The 16,247-nt window shown below is 35.1% G+C and overlaps 3 protein-coding genes across 3 annotated transcripts in view; 2 read left to right on the forward strand and 1 right to left on the reverse strand.

The window, feature by feature from the left end:
- Window positions 1-4,331: 4,331 nt before the first annotated feature.
- Window positions 4,332-5,237, reverse strand: LOC136820641 (uncharacterized). Its single transcript, XM_067076836.1, has one exon. The coding sequence runs from the start codon at window positions 5,235-5,237 to the stop codon at window positions 4,332-4,334; it is 906 nt and encodes a 301-aa protein (XP_066932937.1).
- A 2,252-nt stretch (window positions 5,238-7,489) lies between these two features.
- On the forward strand, window positions 7,490-8,626 carry LOC136820642 (ADP-ribosylhydrolase ARH3-like). Its single transcript, XM_067076837.1, has one exon. The coding sequence runs from the start codon at window positions 7,490-7,492 to the stop codon at window positions 8,624-8,626; it is 1,137 nt and encodes a 378-aa protein (XP_066932938.1).
- A 612-nt stretch (window positions 8,627-9,238) lies between these two features.
- LOC136820713 (endosome/lysosome-associated apoptosis and autophagy regulator family member 2-like) overlaps window positions 9,239-16,247 on the forward strand; it is a 28,782-nt gene continuing 21,773 nt past the window's right edge. The window contains exons 1-13 of the mRNA XM_067076930.1: window positions 9,239-9,351; window positions 9,765-9,885; window positions 10,255-10,456; window positions 10,602-10,680; window positions 11,428-11,496; window positions 11,838-11,942; window positions 12,163-12,298; window positions 12,602-12,668; window positions 12,996-13,075; window positions 13,444-13,529; window positions 14,926-15,106; window positions 15,350-15,457; window positions 16,055-16,245. Of these exons, the coding sequence (XP_066933031.1) occupies window positions 9,259-9,351; window positions 9,765-9,885; window positions 10,255-10,456; window positions 10,602-10,680; window positions 11,428-11,496; window positions 11,838-11,942; window positions 12,163-12,298; window positions 12,602-12,668; window positions 12,996-13,075; window positions 13,444-13,529; window positions 14,926-15,106; window positions 15,350-15,457; window positions 16,055-16,245 (1,518 nt within the window). The 5' untranslated portion in view covers window positions 9,239-9,258. The remainder of the gene's footprint in view (window positions 9,352-9,764; window positions 9,886-10,254; window positions 10,457-10,601; window positions 10,681-11,427; window positions 11,497-11,837; window positions 11,943-12,162; window positions 12,299-12,601; window positions 12,669-12,995; window positions 13,076-13,443; window positions 13,530-14,925; window positions 15,107-15,349; window positions 15,458-16,054; window positions 16,246-16,247) is intronic.

Genomic DNA, 16,247 nt, shown 5'->3' on the forward strand with positions numbered 1-16,247 from the left:
CCCACTAACTAATTTGTTATAGTATTAACTATATAATTATTGAATAAAAGAATCGCAAGTTAATTGGGATTGATCTTGAACTAATTAAAAATTGAGGAAGTTACGCGTGTGCTTTCTTTCTTGAACCGCAAGGGTTTTGAATCAAAGGCGCCATATACTCAAATTCTTATCGTACCTCATACCTCGCGATTATCGGCAATGAATTTTGAAATTAGCTGTAGATATCAGGTTTGTGTACAGACTAGTGTACCTGCACCTACAGCGGAGTCCTCATCAATTGGAAATCAAACAAGTTTTCTGGTCCTGTTCAGTTAAATGCCTTTATAATCTTCATAACTCGAATTTACTACCGTGAGTATCACAGCCTCTACATTTCCTTGAATTCGAACAAATTATTGTTCCCCGCACGTGTACTACTCATCGAGTCTTATAAACAGACTCACGGTAGGCCAGGAAAGAGGAAAATACAGAAAGTTTTCACCCGCCTTTACGACCCTTTTTTCTGCTGGATGGATCTGGTTGAAAACAGGGCGTTTAGAGTTTGGCATTTGTGCGGGTTCTAACCGCCCGACCTCTCTGATAAAAATGTAAACTTTGCTTTGATGATCGATTTATTGAAGAATAAGACAAAATGGCGGCCAAGCGACTTTCAATTTGCGGCACATTTTTTGTTAGATTTTGGATTTTGAGAATGATATTTTAACAATATGGGTAAAGTTTTTCATTTTGATGTTGATTGGTATATATATAAAAAGCATTAAACATGAGTGTTCATTATCAATACATATAAAAGCATTTAAAAATAAAGGTTAAAAGGCAGTAAACTAAACTAAAAAGCTCATAATTTTAGAAAAAACAAAAAAATATTATTTTTAACCTTTATTTTTAAATGCTTTTTTATATGTAATAATAGGAACGTTAGAATCACTGATTGAAAAAGGATTTTTCCTCCCTGACCACTAAGTAAGGTGGCAATCACAAATATCTTCGTTTTGCGTCGCCGGACCGACTCTTCGACTTTTTGAGAGCTCTCTCGAAAAGTTAGAATTGAGTCGGTGAGTCGGTCAATTTGTCGGACTTTTTCTGTCAATGAACTTTCCTTCGTTCAAAAATTTTATTATTGCCGATTTTTTGCGAGTGATTTCTAGCGCATTCACAGCATTTTGACTTTCACTTAGTGAAGCTGGAACTTCGATTTTTGAGGATTACGATTTTACCAGTGCAGTTTTTTAGCGATTTTTGCCTCGCTAGCCCAAATCTTGCAACCTCTTTACCTTAAGGAAGATCGAAATTAGAGTTTTTCAGCGTTCCGAAAAAAACGCATAGCAGAAATTTTTTCATCTTCACAGGATCGATTCTCAACAAAAAAATACATCTTTTGCTTTGGTCTTTGGGTTTGTTTCTGACGTTTTTTCTTCAAAGAATATCGATCACTTTCCTTTTCCCCTTGAGCGCGCGAGAAAATAATGACTAGCTCGTTTTCGTGCGGGAGAATAAAGATGAGGCAGCAATCTTGCACTGAGGGTGCTACTTAGTTTCCCCCCTATTTTGGGCCCACGATAGAATGGTTCAAACACGGGGATAGTCTAAATGATAAACTATGTCGTTCTGTAAGTGTTTATTTTCTGAGAGATACAAATAGTATATTTGAATATTATTAACTTATTTATTAAAGTATTTTTGAGCGCAAATTTAAATATACGGTTAAATAAAAAACAAATGATAACAGTTCTGTTTATTCCTCAAACCCCCGGGAAAAGTTTTTTTGCTGACTTAGCTATTTTACAAATCTTGGAAAAGAACTCCCATAGGAATTCCGATACCTAACCCGATTGGTTAATTTCGGAACGGCTTCAAGAGAGTCATAATGGCAGATAATTTTAAAAGTTTTTGAGGGAATGTGTGTAGTTTATCGATGTTGATGGCTTGTTCATTCTTTAAAGAAAAAAGATAACAGGTATAGCTTTTTCTAATCCTGGAATATCGAGGTTCCAGCTACACTGACTTTGTTTATCATTATATACATGCGCCATTTTGGGGTCGGAGGTCACAGTGTTCAAAGTTACAAAAAATTACATGTGGTTGTTTTGGCTGCTGCTTTTAGTTTTAAGCAACTGTTAAGCGTCCAACAATAGGAGCACTCGCACATAATACATTTGTTTTTTAATACAACTTGCTCCTATTGTTGGACGCTTAACAGTTGCTTAAATCGTTTTATAAAAATGTATTGTGCTTAGGATGGAACTAAAAGGCTTGAAATCAAATGAAAGAAAGTAAACTTTTTTCTTTTCTCCTTTTTAATTCATTTTTACTTTTCTTTCAGTCTAAAATTTCGAAATGTAGTAAGGAAACAACGGAAACAAATGTTGTTGCTATTAAAAGAATTGAATATAGAAAATTTAATGAAATTAAATGAAACAACTAGAAATTCGCACTCGCACATAAGAAGGCTTGCGACACTCACACGCAGACTATTGTTTTCTTTTTGCACTACATAATAGCTCGCAAATTATAATAGGCTTTTGACCTGTTTTAAATAGCTTGAGTTTCCCTATTAATTCGAGGCTACGAGTCGCCAATAAATAGGTTTTCAATAGTGAAAGAAGCCGCTTGCGAGTCTCTGACACGCAAGGTTCGCGTACGTGTAAAGACATGCGAAAGCCCCACTGTACGACATTGTGTAGTGGTATGCTTGGAGTCTGAGTAGCCATCTCTGAATACGTGGTGTTGGACATTTTGCCTTGGATGTTAGTAGTGACAATAGCGGTTTGTGATCGGTTTCTACGGTAAGCCCACATTACGGCAAGGGCTTCTCTTTCCGTTTGGCTGTATCTGGATTCAACGTCTGACAGTGATCTGGAACCGTAGGATACTGGTTAGAAATCTCCGTTCGGTTGCTTTTGAAGAAGGACGGCTCCTAGTCCGAATGGACTGGCATCAGTGACGACTTTGGTTTCAGCTAGCGGGTTGTAGAATGCTAAGGTTGGTGACTCTATAAGTTTTTGTTTTAAGAGTTTAAATGCTTCTGACTGTTCTGGACCCCATTCAAACTTTGCATTTTTCTTGGTGAGACGTCTGATTGGTTCTGTGAGTGTAGAGTAACTGGGGATAAATTTTAAACAATAGTTCGTAAGTCCCATAAGCGATCTTACTTCTGAAACGTTTTTGGGTTGTTTAATAGCATCAATAGCATCTTTCTTGGTTGGATCAAGTCTTATACCATCTGCTGAGATGATATGTCCATCGAAGTCGATAGATGGCACATCGAAAATGCACTTCTCTGGGTTTACTCGGAGTCCGTTCTTGAGAAGGCAGTCTAGTAAAGCATATAACCGTTCGTCATGTTCCTCTTGTGTTCTACCCCAAATTACTATGTCGTCGGAGATGTTCTTTACTCCCTCCAATCCAGATAATACAATTTCAATCTGTTTCTGGAAAGCTTCAAATCCAAAATTAACACCGTAAAAGAGTCTCTTGTATCGGAACAGTCCTTTGTGGGTAGCGAACGTAGTGATGTTCCTTGATGATTCGTCTAATTCGATTTGGTGGTAACCGTCTATGAGGTCGATCTTGGAGAAGTGAGTTGCGTCATGAAGTTCTGCGGTGATGTCTTCTAGTTTTGGTATGACGTGACGCTCCCTGATAATTGCTTCATTGGCTTTTCTCATGTCCACGCAAAGTCTGATTTTACCGTTTTTTCGACTACCAGCAACGACTGGGTTAAGCCATGTGGTAGGACCATCGACAGGTTTAATGATGTCTAATTTAATAAGTCTCTCAAGTTCATTTTCAATTTTCTCTCTTGAGTGAGACGGTATGCGTCTGATTGGCTGCTGCACTGGTGTGACGTTTGGATCAATGTGAAGTTGTAGTTTAAAGTTTTGAAGTTTACCAACTCCTTCGAACAGTTTTGAATGGTTTTTCATAATGTTTTCTTTGTACTCTTTGCTTGATAATGATCTTACGAGCTCTGGTTCTGATGGTCTGCCAATTCGAAGGATGTCTAAACTAATGGCGGTTGATCTGCCAAGGATTGAGCCAGAGTTACCTTGAACTACGATGAACTCTGCATGCTGATCTTGTCCGTCTGCTCTGATAACGGTTGAGAAGGTTCCTAGCGTTGGAATTTGGTGTGTTGACTGGTACGGGAAGGTACGCGAAGATGAATTGGTGAGTTGCAGTTTTGAATCGAGCGAATTATATGTAGTTTCATCTATGATGATGAGCCTGAGTTGATAAGTACAGATACTTTGGTGTTCAGAATGTCTATGGAGTACAGTGGTAGTTCATGTCCGCCGATTTTTAAAATAATTTTATCTTCAAACCTGTTTTCAAGATCCTCGTCGGTTATCTTCTGGTGGTTGTTCCTCTAGTTGATTTATGTCTCGTCTATTGATCGGTTGTTGACGGTTGGACAGACACATGCGTTGAAAGTGTCCAGTTTTGCCGCATTTGTTGCATTTCGAATTTTTGGATCTACGACATTCCTCACCTTTGTGGCCCATTGCTCTACACCTTCCGCACATGATACGATGGCTGTTGGTTCCTCTGGTTGATGGGTGTGGTGCCTGTGATCGATTTCTAGGTCCACTTCCTCCTCTTGGGAAACTGATGTTCCATCTTCCTCTTCCACGGAAATTTCGGTTGTTCTGCTGGTCTAAAGTGTTGACGTGGTCAGGTGGATCTTTGTTGTTTGATTGTTCAATCCTTTTCGACTGGGATTTGGCTGCTTCCATGGATTGACCGATTTCGATAACTTTTTCAAGGGTTAAGTTTTTTTCGGCAAGCAATTTTTCTCTGTACTTGCTGCCCTTGCAGCCAGATACTACTCTGTCTCGGATGTGGTCATTTAAAGAATTTCCATAATCGCAATTTTGAGCAAGTTTGCAAAGTCTTGATACGTACTGTTCAGTTGTCTCATGGGTTTGTTGGTTTGCATTGTTGAAAACTGATCTCTCGAATGTAACGTTTTTCTGCGGTATGAAGTATGTCGTAAGTGCTTCGACTGCTTCATCGTATGTTTGTCCAGTATCTGGTAGAGTTTCAAAAAGTTCTTGTGTTTCAGTGCCCATTGTATGTAGTAAGAGGGCCTTCTTTCTGGCATCGTTTCCTATACCAGATGCAGTGATAAAATATGTAAATGATTTCTGCCATCTTTCCCATCTTTGGCTGAGTGTTTGTGGATCTCCTCGTGGGTCGAAGTTTTGGACCATAGAAATCTGGAGTTGTGCTGCCATTTGAGTCTTGATTCACTCAAATATTGTTGAAATAGTGTTCTATGATCTGTTGACTATCTTCGTCGCCAGTTGTTGTGTCTCTTTGTGGACGGATTGTAACAGAATAAGTGGATTTAAACCAGGTAGGTTGAGAAGTAAATTGAGTCAGCTAGACGCCATCTTGGCTTCATGGTAGTCTTGCTAGAAGTAAATATGATTCGTGTAAATACGCACGAAATCTCAAATGCTAAACAAAGATGGTAGCCGTAGCTGTGGATATAAACATAACATTAGGGATGTGCACCAGGGTGGCTGCGCCACCTGGTGCAAATCCCTAACCCTATGCTACGCGCGTCCCGCGTGGCCGGATGCATCTGAAGCATTAGCCGAATCTAGTTTATCATTACATGCGCCATTTTGGGGGTGGGTCACAGTGTTCAAAGGTCATAATTTTAAACCACCCATTATACGCGGTTGCTTTTGGCTGCTGGCTGGCTGGCAGTTTCCTCCAAGAATGCACTCCAAAAATGGATGGAAAAATGGAAACCCAAAAATTTTTACGACCAACCGACCCACTTTTTAGACCCTACGAGGATGCGAAATTAAAATATTTGTGATTGCCGCCTAAACTAAAATAGCTTTGACCTTTCTATAAATTTCAGCTGATAAAAAAAGTGTTGGAAATAGAGGAGGGATGTCGACATTAGACCAAGTTATTACGCTGAATGACTTTGGAGGTTTGGTGAAATGGTGTCCCATGTTTTGTCAGATAGTCCCAAGTTATAGCAGCTGACCGTATGCTACATGCAAGCACTTAATCCTAATGTCCCGGCAAAGCGGGTCAAAAATCATTTTTTTAAGTTTGTAAAAAGACGCCACATATATACAGTAGAAGATCTTTCAAATTCAGTACAGTGTATGTGAATAGAGCAGTAAAAAATACAACTTTGGTTTTTTTTCTCTGTTATTGTAAAAGTTCATAAATGAAAATAAAGGGATAATGATAATTGAATACTATCCACTCATGATCCTGCGGTATTATCGTAAAGCTAGAATCCCTTCACGTCTCTTCGCTTGAGAAAATGATTGACAGATTAAAGTTTTTCACCCACACGGGAGCTCTCAGAAGTTCTGCGTGCATTCTGTGAGTGTTTTTGGCTGATTCCTTGGACCGCGCTAAAATGGTAGACCTTGCTCTGACAGCTATCATTTCGATCATTTCTCAGGCTCATTTTCAGATGGCTTCAGCAAAAAAAAGATTTGAAACCAAACTACAGTGTAGGTTAACGTGTGGCAAAGTTATTTCCAGCTTTTCTTATCTTTGTTTCTAAAAATTTGATTTAAAGCCATCTATTCATGAGTCTGTTTGCTTATTCTGCAAAAACATTCCACAGCTCGATTAAAAAACGCAGACAATTCATTCCAATTCTTATTTGACACTTTGCAGTCAAAAAATTGTATATTTAAACTTTCTGGTCATTAAAATGTTAAAGTGAAGACATTACAGTGTTTAATTGAACAATTAAGTTTTGTCACGCGCTATCTTTTGTTTTGATGATTGGTTGAATAACTGCAATCTTTATACAAGTTTAGTGTTTTTGAAGCAGCGATTCAGACTTCAGAAAACATAATGTCAATCTGGCTTTAAGTTTCTATTTGCAATAGTGACAACAGAAGCTTCAAATTTATTTTATTTTATGTTTAATTTATGACTTGATATTGATTTTATTCTTGTAAATCCAGTCACTATGAAAGGAATTTACAGATGCTATAAACCATTCCAGGCTCATACAATGGTTAGAAATTTGTATTTTTTTATTCCCGTGGTTGAAACAATACTTGTGATGATTTTTAAAAACTTTAAATTTTTTTCTTGTGTAGCAAGGACCTTGTTTTTGTTGTCAGCCTAGAAAAATTGAAATAAAAAGAAAACTTTTGGCTTCATTTTTATCAAGCCTGCTCCTAGATCTCATGGGTATTATTTTTGTTCCTAAAGCTAGGCAATTTTCTGTACAAAAACAGTTGACAGTTTTTTCCAAAATTGGTCCCAATTGCTTGAATAATTGATGCAAATATTGCACTTTTTGAGTTTTTTAGCACCTTCTTCAAATTTTCAAAATTTTATATTTTTGTCAGTGAGTATTTTTCAAAAATAAAATCCCCCAAATTTTAGGGCTCTGATTTTTTCATTATTTCCCTTCCACCAGACATCCAAAACTTATGGCGAATAAAATTTCTCACAAACACAATTACTTTAGAAGTTCTAAGTAATTATGGCTAAAAGTAATTACAAACCATGTGTTGACCAATTCAAGGGTTGTTTAGTTGGCGCTCTAATCGGTGATTGTCTTGGTGCACCATTTGAAAGCAATTCCTTTACAGGAGGAATATCCATGCAAAGAATTACAAATTTGATTAATCCTCTGAAACTTGAAAGTAAGAGAGAAGGGAGTAAGCGATTCACTGATGATACAGCTATGTCTAAATCAGTCAGCTATTCATTAATACATTGTGGTAAGTTTGACCCTGTTGATATGGCAGATAGATTCACAAAGTCCTTTTTTGATGAACGAAGAGGTTGTGCTGGGGGTGTTCGTGATGGCTATGGTGGAGCTGTTAGAGAAATCTTCTCTTTGTGGGCAAGAAATGGAATCAATATTGAGAATGTTTATAAACCATCTATCAATCAGTTCGAAGGCAAAGGATCTTATGGAAATGGTGGTGCAATGAGAGTTGCGTCTGTAGCTTTGTTTTCAAAATCTATTGAAGAGTGTGTTGAGAATGCTAGAGGCTCAGCTACCCTCACACATGCTCACAGAAATGGATACAATGGAGCTATTCTACAATGTTTAGCTGTATATAAAGCTTTGAATACAGAGTTAATTTGTTGGAGAAAGTTTGTTCATGAATTGATTGAAGAAATGAGAAAAATTGAGGATATTGAAAATAATGATAAACTGAAATTGACAAAAGAAGAATTTTTGGCTGAAGATGATTATGAGGATTTCAGTGAAGAAGAAATTTTAAGTGAATGGACCAGATCTGAATCATTTTCTTTCACTAAACAACTAAGAGTTATTGAGGAATTGCTTACAGAGCATTATGAAAATGGTAAAATAGATGACATAGAACATGTTATAAAGCTCATAGGTAGAGACATCACTGCAGCACAAGCTGTAACTGCGGCAGTTTATTGTTTCTTACGCACCTTAAATGAGCCAATAGAGAACACTTTGTATTACACTATTTCTCTTGGTGGCGATACTGATACTATTGGAACAATGTGTATGGCTATGGTAGGGGCTTATCGGGGGAGTGATCAATTTCCAAAAAGTTGGATAAGGGTATGCGAGAGCCATCAAGAGATAAGAACACTTGGAGAAAAACTTTATGAGCAAAAGAATAGATGAACTTGATGAATAGTAATTCCAAAATTACATGAGAACATTTTCATTATTCATCCCCTAAATTAAATGTTTACTTCAAATAAATATCTAGGCTCAAACATCTTTTGTAATTGAAAACAGTAATTATGTCATGCTCGAAAAAAGCTAAAAGATTCTATTATTCTTAAATAGCCCAGAATAGAAAACTTTTATGTTTGAACATAATCATTGAGCCTGGGTATGATAATGAAATGTTGGGCATAAAAGAAAAAGACAAAGACGGAGGCATGCTTAATTTCATAGAGGGTTTGCATTTTTGTACCATTTTCTTATATTTAATGTTAGTGTTTTGTACTCTTGCATTGTTGTATATACATTTTTAATTATTAAGCAAATATTTGACGAGAAAAATAAGATATCAAAAATATTTAGCACTCTCAGAATTTTTCTTGATATCCAATTTTTTAGCATTGAGTATATCTTTTAGATATTAGCATTACCCTCTTTCATTTTCTTAGTTTTTTTTTCTTTTAAAAGAAACTTGTCATTTGTGCATGTTCAACAATCTCGTTCAAATTAGCAACCTCAGAATAGCTTGGTTTACTTCTAAATAATAATAATTGTTTTTCATAGATTGAAACTAAAAGAACAAAAAAATGAACTTTTCAATCTTATCTTGCTGTCTGATCTTTTTATTGTCAACATTCACTCATGGACAACAGAATGGGTCAACAACAATATGTAGAATGGTAAATGTTTCCTTACATTTTGTTGGACTTAATATTAAGAGAAATTTTGAATTTCCATTATCAATGTAAAGGCATATAATCATCAATATCTATCATTACTATATAAGTGGGGGGCGTACGGAATTTCGGAAATCGGGCAAAATTCCTTCGGTATTTTGGAATTCTGAAATTGTTTCGGTCTCGGAAATCCATGAAATTTTGCTTCAAAGTTTCGGTAATATAAAGTTTTTATCCCCCTTTTTTGAATTCGTACATGAAAAATCAAATTTGATGAAAATATTTTTTACAGAATTTCAGAAATTTTGGCAAAATTATTTGATATTTCGGAAATCGCAAACCCCGTACACCTCCCACTACTAAGTCATGGAAAAATGTTAATCTAATCTATTTTGTTGCTTTTCATAAAACTTTAGGACCAGATGCAATATGTCTACACACCATGTGATAAGAATGATAACGTATGGAGAGTTCAAATCCCTTCCACTGAATGTCTAATAGATCAACCAGCAAAACCTGTTAAAGGTGTCAAATGCTGTAAGTCTATGTTACTGGCAATAGTGTGTTTCTAAATTTTTAAGCAATTGAAATATATATTAAGTCCATGTTATTACTGTAGAGTTTTAGATTCTAATTTGAAAAGACTGAAGAAAGTAGGATTTTTCATGACAATGAAAATGAAAATTTCAGAAGACTTAAAAATCTTTATAAATTTTTCTTCTGATTTTTGACAATTTTTGTCTACACAGGTCGGCAGATAAAGCTTAGGGAAAAAGAAAATGAGATAACTGTTTTTTAGTATTATTAATAAATCTTTTCTCGTCACCACTTGCCTATTCATTGTATTAGATAATTCAACCATTTTTTTTTATCATTGGAATTACTTATTCTTTATTGAATATTTAGCAACAACTTGTCAAGCTGGTGAGTTCTTGGACATCAATACTCAAAAGTGTGAACAATGCCAAGATGGATATTTCTCTGTTGGTGATGGTAAACGATTCTCAAGTTGGGATGAACTTCCGCAAGGGTTCAAATCTCGAGGTTTCTCAGATATCAATTCATTTGAAAAAACTCATAAATCTGGCAAAGAGGACCCATGTTACTAGTAAGTCACGTAAATCCGTAAATCTTTTAACTTGTAAGCGTCCATACGTTTTATGTATCGTTATGTTTTGCTACTGTGAGACATTTTCTAGAATTCAGGCTTTGATAAAACTCTCCCTTCACTTTCCTTGCTGTTCACTTTCTAGTTCTGGATGGAATTTAAAAGGAGACTACTTGATGTCAAATGGATCATCTTGTCGATCAGTCTTAAAATTCGAAACTGAGGTAGGGAGGATTTGTTATGAATTGATTCAGCCCTATTTCCAGTGATTTTGTATTAAAGCAGATTAAAGCCAAGTAAATGGAACTGGAACTGGAATTTGACCCAAAAACAATTTGACCGTTTGGATGTTGTGTATCGAAAACTCCTCCGTCGAATGATTCGTGGTGGATTCAGATTCATTTGTGAATCCGGATGCTAATGACTATCGATATGCAATTAACAACAATCAACTTCATAATATATGTGGAACATCTGATGTTAGCTTCTTTATAAAATCTCAGCAACATCATTACGTTAGTCATATCATTCGTATGCCAGTAACACGAACTGTCAAATTACTAACTTTCAATAACGATCACTACACTAAAAGAGGTCGGCCAACGAAATCGTTACTTGACCAAGCTATGGAGTTTAAAAATGTTTCATTAAACCAATATTTTACTCTTGCCTTAAGCAAGAAAAAATAATTTTGAAGTTTTTTTCTTTTCTTTTTTGATAGCTCGACATAGAGTCGTAACTCTCTGAAGTGAATAGGCCTCATGGGCGAGAGTCATGACTCTATGTCCAACCTTACCCAGTATGGGTGGTTGTAAATAAATTATTATTAAATGTTTTGTCAGTTTTCGCCACATTCAAAATATCTTTTTTATCTTTTTTGATATTGTTACTTATTTTAAACAATTTGTTTCAGATTCAGAATGTTGTTTGAGATTATTTTCCTTACAATGATTTTCTTTTTACCATTTTAGTTGTTAAAAAAAGGGAACATTTCATTTACCGTGAAGAGTTCAAGTGATAACACTTTATTTCATGTCTGGGTAAGTAGGGATAATATTGATTCTTCTTCTTAATGTTGACACTATTTATTGTGAAAAATATAATACCTTCAAGCTGAGCCCTTCAAAATTGATGTCTTTGAAATTTAAAAGTTAGCTTCTGGTCTTGTATTCTTGCTTTTACATTTAGATTTGTTTGTGATTGATGCTGCAGAGTGCTCAATGAAATCAGAGCCAATTTAAATTTTAAAAGTTATCTTTCATCATAAACAAAGTAAATAGTACACTACTCCGAGTTTCTCGGAGTAGTGTACTATTTGCTTTGTTTATGATGGAAGATAACTTTTAAAATTGCTTTTACATTTACTTGTTTATTTATTCAGTCAGAGGCTGGTGGTTGTGCAAACCCGTACAGCAATGAAGAAATAACACCAGAAGATTCATCAGAAAGCTACTATACACCCACAGAGAAATGGACAAGGCATACTGTAAGTTTTTTTTATGGTAACTACAGATTTTGAGTTTCTGTAAGTGATTTGGAGCGCATTCAATACCTGTAAAAACTGGTCAAAAAGTTCCACTTCCAAATTCAAGAAAAGTCATGTCTAATGTGCAGCCAGGACCTTTCTATAATTAATGAGGATTATACTTTTTACTTACAATATATGAGATTGATTGTTGACCTTTGTTTACTCTTCACATTTGCAGCTCACGTTGAAGAAGGGACAAAACACCCTATACTTTGTGGCATCGCATTTCAAGTCTTACATTGAAACTAAAAGTGGGGAAGATTACGATAGTCAGTCAGATAATGCAGTTTTGATGAAAGATATTGTGGTCAGAGGTAATGAAAGAGATTTTATTGTGACTTCACTGTTCTTATTTATTTTGGCTCTTTGAACCTCATTGTTGTTTTAATGTTCTTATTTTTAGGACAAAATTGAGTTGTTTTTGACTTAATTTAGTTAAAAATTGGGTTTTCCGGTGCTCATTTTTTTAGGTTTTGAATTGATTTTGTTTTGGCCTCTTTGAGTCTCATTGTTTTCATTTAACTGTTCTTTTGAAAAAATTGCATCAGATCTCATTATCTGATTCTTTTGATAGAGGTTTTACTCTAAGTGAAAAACAATTTTTCACATAAATTTAGGGTATGCATATTCTCAGCAATGTGATAAATGTGATGCAGGCACGAGGAGCACAAAAGGGGCATCTGTGTAAGTTTTATTTAAATCTTTCCAAAGGAAAATATTTTCAACTTAGTCATAATCACAATTAAACTATTGTTTAAAAGTGACTGTAGTGCAAAGTTAGAGCATTTGACTAAAGTAGGCAAGGTCAATTCCTGGCCAGGTTTGTACCAAAGATTCCAAAATGGTACTTATGCCTCTCTCTTTCTTACTTAATTAAAATGGCTTTGTGCTTAAAAAACTATTAGAAATGCCAATCCATGGAGCTCATAATGTTTGGTTGATTCTGAGATTGACCTTCTTTCAGTTTACTTTCTCCATTTTCCTTTGCAATTATTGTTTTGTTTTCTTTAGCTGTGAGACATGCCCAGCAAACACATTCTCAACTGCAGGATCATCAGTATGTCAATTATGTCCTAAAAGTCAATATTCTCGTAAGTATTTGTTTTGATACAAACAAACTCAATATTGTTCTGAAATTATTATGTGATTGATTTTTTAGTCTTTTCAACTCGTCTTAATTAGCATGATCTTATTATATAGTAGAGAGTAGATGTACCACGAATCTATGCAATAGTAAAGATACACAGCAGAAGATGAGGGCTTTTAAATTTCTTTTAAATTTCTTTTAATCAGTGTTAAAAGTTCTTCCGTCTTAGACGGATTTCCGCCTCATTGAAGTATATTAGGATGTCCAAGTTCACCAAAATTTCGAGAATATACTTTTCCGTGTAAAATCCATTTTCCATCCAAGACGAAAAACCCTGTTTTGATCACTGTTTAATATAATTGATTTCTTCAGCACCTGGTTCTGATAAATGTATTGAGCGTAAACCATGTACTAAGGGTGACTACCATCAATTCTGGGATAATTGTAAAAGTGATAAGGTAAGCAATGAATCGTTTGTCTTTGGAGGGGGTTAATCCATCTAAAGAATCCTACATTTACTAAAAATAGATAAAAAGAATGACAAATTTCACAAAGAAAAACTAATTTTGCCGTCTACAGCCCCAACCCGGTTAGTTGAGACAAGCTGGAGTTTTTACAAGTTCTTTGATAACTCTGTTGGTCATTAAATGTTGAGACAAACGATTTTATTACTTTTTCTAAAGAACGCGTCATCCCTATTGTTTAAAAATAACCAATCAGTTAAGGGCTCTGACCATAGTGAATTTTTCATAATTGCCGTGTTTAAAATGTGTTTTCTGACTGATGTAACCAACAAAACTATGGCATGCTATACATTTTCTGTTAGACAAACTATTCCTGAATCTGAAAATTCAAAAATTGCATTGAAAAATTTTGATGAAGAAGAAAATGAAGACTTTTGCGAGGAAGAGTATTTCTGCTTTGAAGAGCTTAGTTTCTGCGAAGAAAAAACATTTTGAAAAAATTTTCGCAGTAAATGGTGTATCTTTTACCGAACAATAAAAACTTTTGCAGAAAATTTTTGTAAATGCTTCTTTGTCTCGAAATCTTCAAAATAGTGGTTTTTCATCAATTTTTCATCTGGATTTCGCTTGAAAAAAAAGTTATAACTTTTGACACATCTTTTTAGAAAAATTTTCCGCAAAATTTAAAATAGTTCAATTCTTTGCGGGCAGTTTGAAAAAAGTTCGAAACAAAAAGGTTAATTACCCATTAAAACTTAGCACTTTTTATAAAAGAAGGTGATGCAACATATTATTAACGTCTTTTTAAAGTTCATAACGTCATTTTTGCAATTAAGTTCTTAATTACTCTTAAGGGGTTTGACTAAAAAGCAATTTATAAAGACAATTCTTTGTTAAAAGTGTTAAAGAATCTAAAACATAACTTTTATGTTCAGATACTAAAATCAATTTTCTGACTATGGTCAGAGCCCTTAAGCATCTTGTAAAAACTCCAGCTCATCTCGGTTAGTTTGTCCACCCCCACGAATTCATTCCTCTTTGATTATCACAAAGATTAACTACATATGATTGAAAAAAGAGAACGACATTACGCATGTGTGCTATAATACAGGATTCTTTCAAGGAACAGACTGTTGGGCAAAAACTGTGCATTATACCTACCCTTAGGCTAACGACCACGTCAGTGTTGTTACGACAGCATGACTGACTTTAAACTATTCCTCCTCATGAAGATTTTTGTTAAAATATGACTTGATTGTGTACTTGTATCGATTAGGTATTGCGGTTGTCTATTTGTGTTTCTTTTTGGGAAGACTGTTTTTTTTCTCAAATATTTTAAGCACACCAGGAATTACTGTTAGTTTTTACATAATTCTCTTTTTTTCATCAGACAAGGAAAAAGTATGAATGGAATGACCCCAAAACATGTGATGAAACATTAAAAGGAGCTGTAAAATTGCCCGCAGATGGACCTCTCATCCGATGTCCTGGTTGTAATCCTGGTTTCGAAAACAATGGCACTGATTGTTTGTTGTGCAAAAAAAATTATTACAATGAAGATGGGCGTGGAGGTTTGTTTATAGCATGATTTTCTTTGATTTTCTTTAACTTTCATAACTAAAAAGAATGTAGGATTTTAGCGAAATCAACAGCTTAACCTTTTCCCTTTTCATAAAAATTGCCAAAAATTTCAAGTAAACAAGCCAGGGGCTTAACCATATGAACCTATATGAACCTCAGTATAAAACTTTTTAATTATCAATAAAATGTAATATGCTTGAATTTTTATTGGACTTAATTTTTTTTTGTTTCAGCTTGTAAGAAGTGTCCACCACAAACACGAGGTGCACCGAAATTCCATTTCAAATACTGGAAGAAATTACCTGGCAAAATGATGCACCTCTATTGCCTTGCACGACCTGGTATGGTCTTTTTAGATGTATTCATGATATGCACCATTGCAATGTCTTCTGAGATTACATCACGGACCCAATAGCTGATTGGTTGTAAGTGCCGTAAAATCAGTCAGTACGTCACTTACAGCCAATCAGCTGTTGGGTCCATGGAAGACATTGGAATGTTGCATATCATGAATACCAATTTTATTATTCTACACATCTGCCTGCTTTACTAAGTTTCTTTTCAGAGGATTATTGTTATTCGAGACTTGCTAAGTCATATATAGGTCATTTCGAAAATTTCTCAATTAATAGCTTTATATTAATGTTTTGAATCACACTGAATTGCCTTTTCTTCCATTTCATCGACCTTTCTCAACTTCAATTGAGCGTAGAGCAAGAAACTTAGAAAGTCAGTGTCTTTGTGTCCCAAATAATTTAGGGCATCCAAAAATTGACAAAAAAATGGCAATCCACTTCTGGATATGCCTTTTTACTTCTTAGAAAAATGTTGGTCTTCTGACGAGTTTCTCACTATTGCTACAAATTGGGTCTCTTAATAGTTGGAAAAATACTAAAGTTGATATACACGTATGGCATTTCTTATATAAATCTTTATAGAAACTGGGTGTAAAACATCACAAGGCTGGACACTTCATGATGATCACATTTCTAGTGGGTTAGGCCATGCTGATGATGCTGAATTACTAATGTACATCTTGGTCCCTGGTTTCACTAGCCAAAAATCAACCTTCAAAATGACCTACCAAGTCGTTTGTCCATCAGGAAATTGCAGACTGCGTATTCAAACGGT

The sequence above is a fragment of the Clytia hemisphaerica genome, unplaced genomic scaffold, assembly GCF_902728285.1.
Source record: "Clytia hemisphaerica strain Z4C2 unplaced genomic scaffold, Clytia hemisphaerica genome assembly, whole genome shotgun sequence".
In the NCBI taxonomy this organism is placed as follows: Eukaryota; Metazoa; Cnidaria; class Hydrozoa; order Leptothecata; family Clytiidae; genus Clytia; species Clytia hemisphaerica.

What these genes read in the sequence shown, in the direction of transcription:
- LOC136820642 (XM_067076837.1), top strand. Translation starts at nt 7,490, where the DNA reads ATGGCTAAAAGTAATTACAAACCATGTGTTGACCAATTCAAGGGTTGT.
- LOC136820641 (XM_067076836.1), bottom strand. Translation starts at nt 5,237, where the DNA reads ATGGCAGCACAACTCCAGATTTCTATGGTCCAAAACTTCGACCCACGA.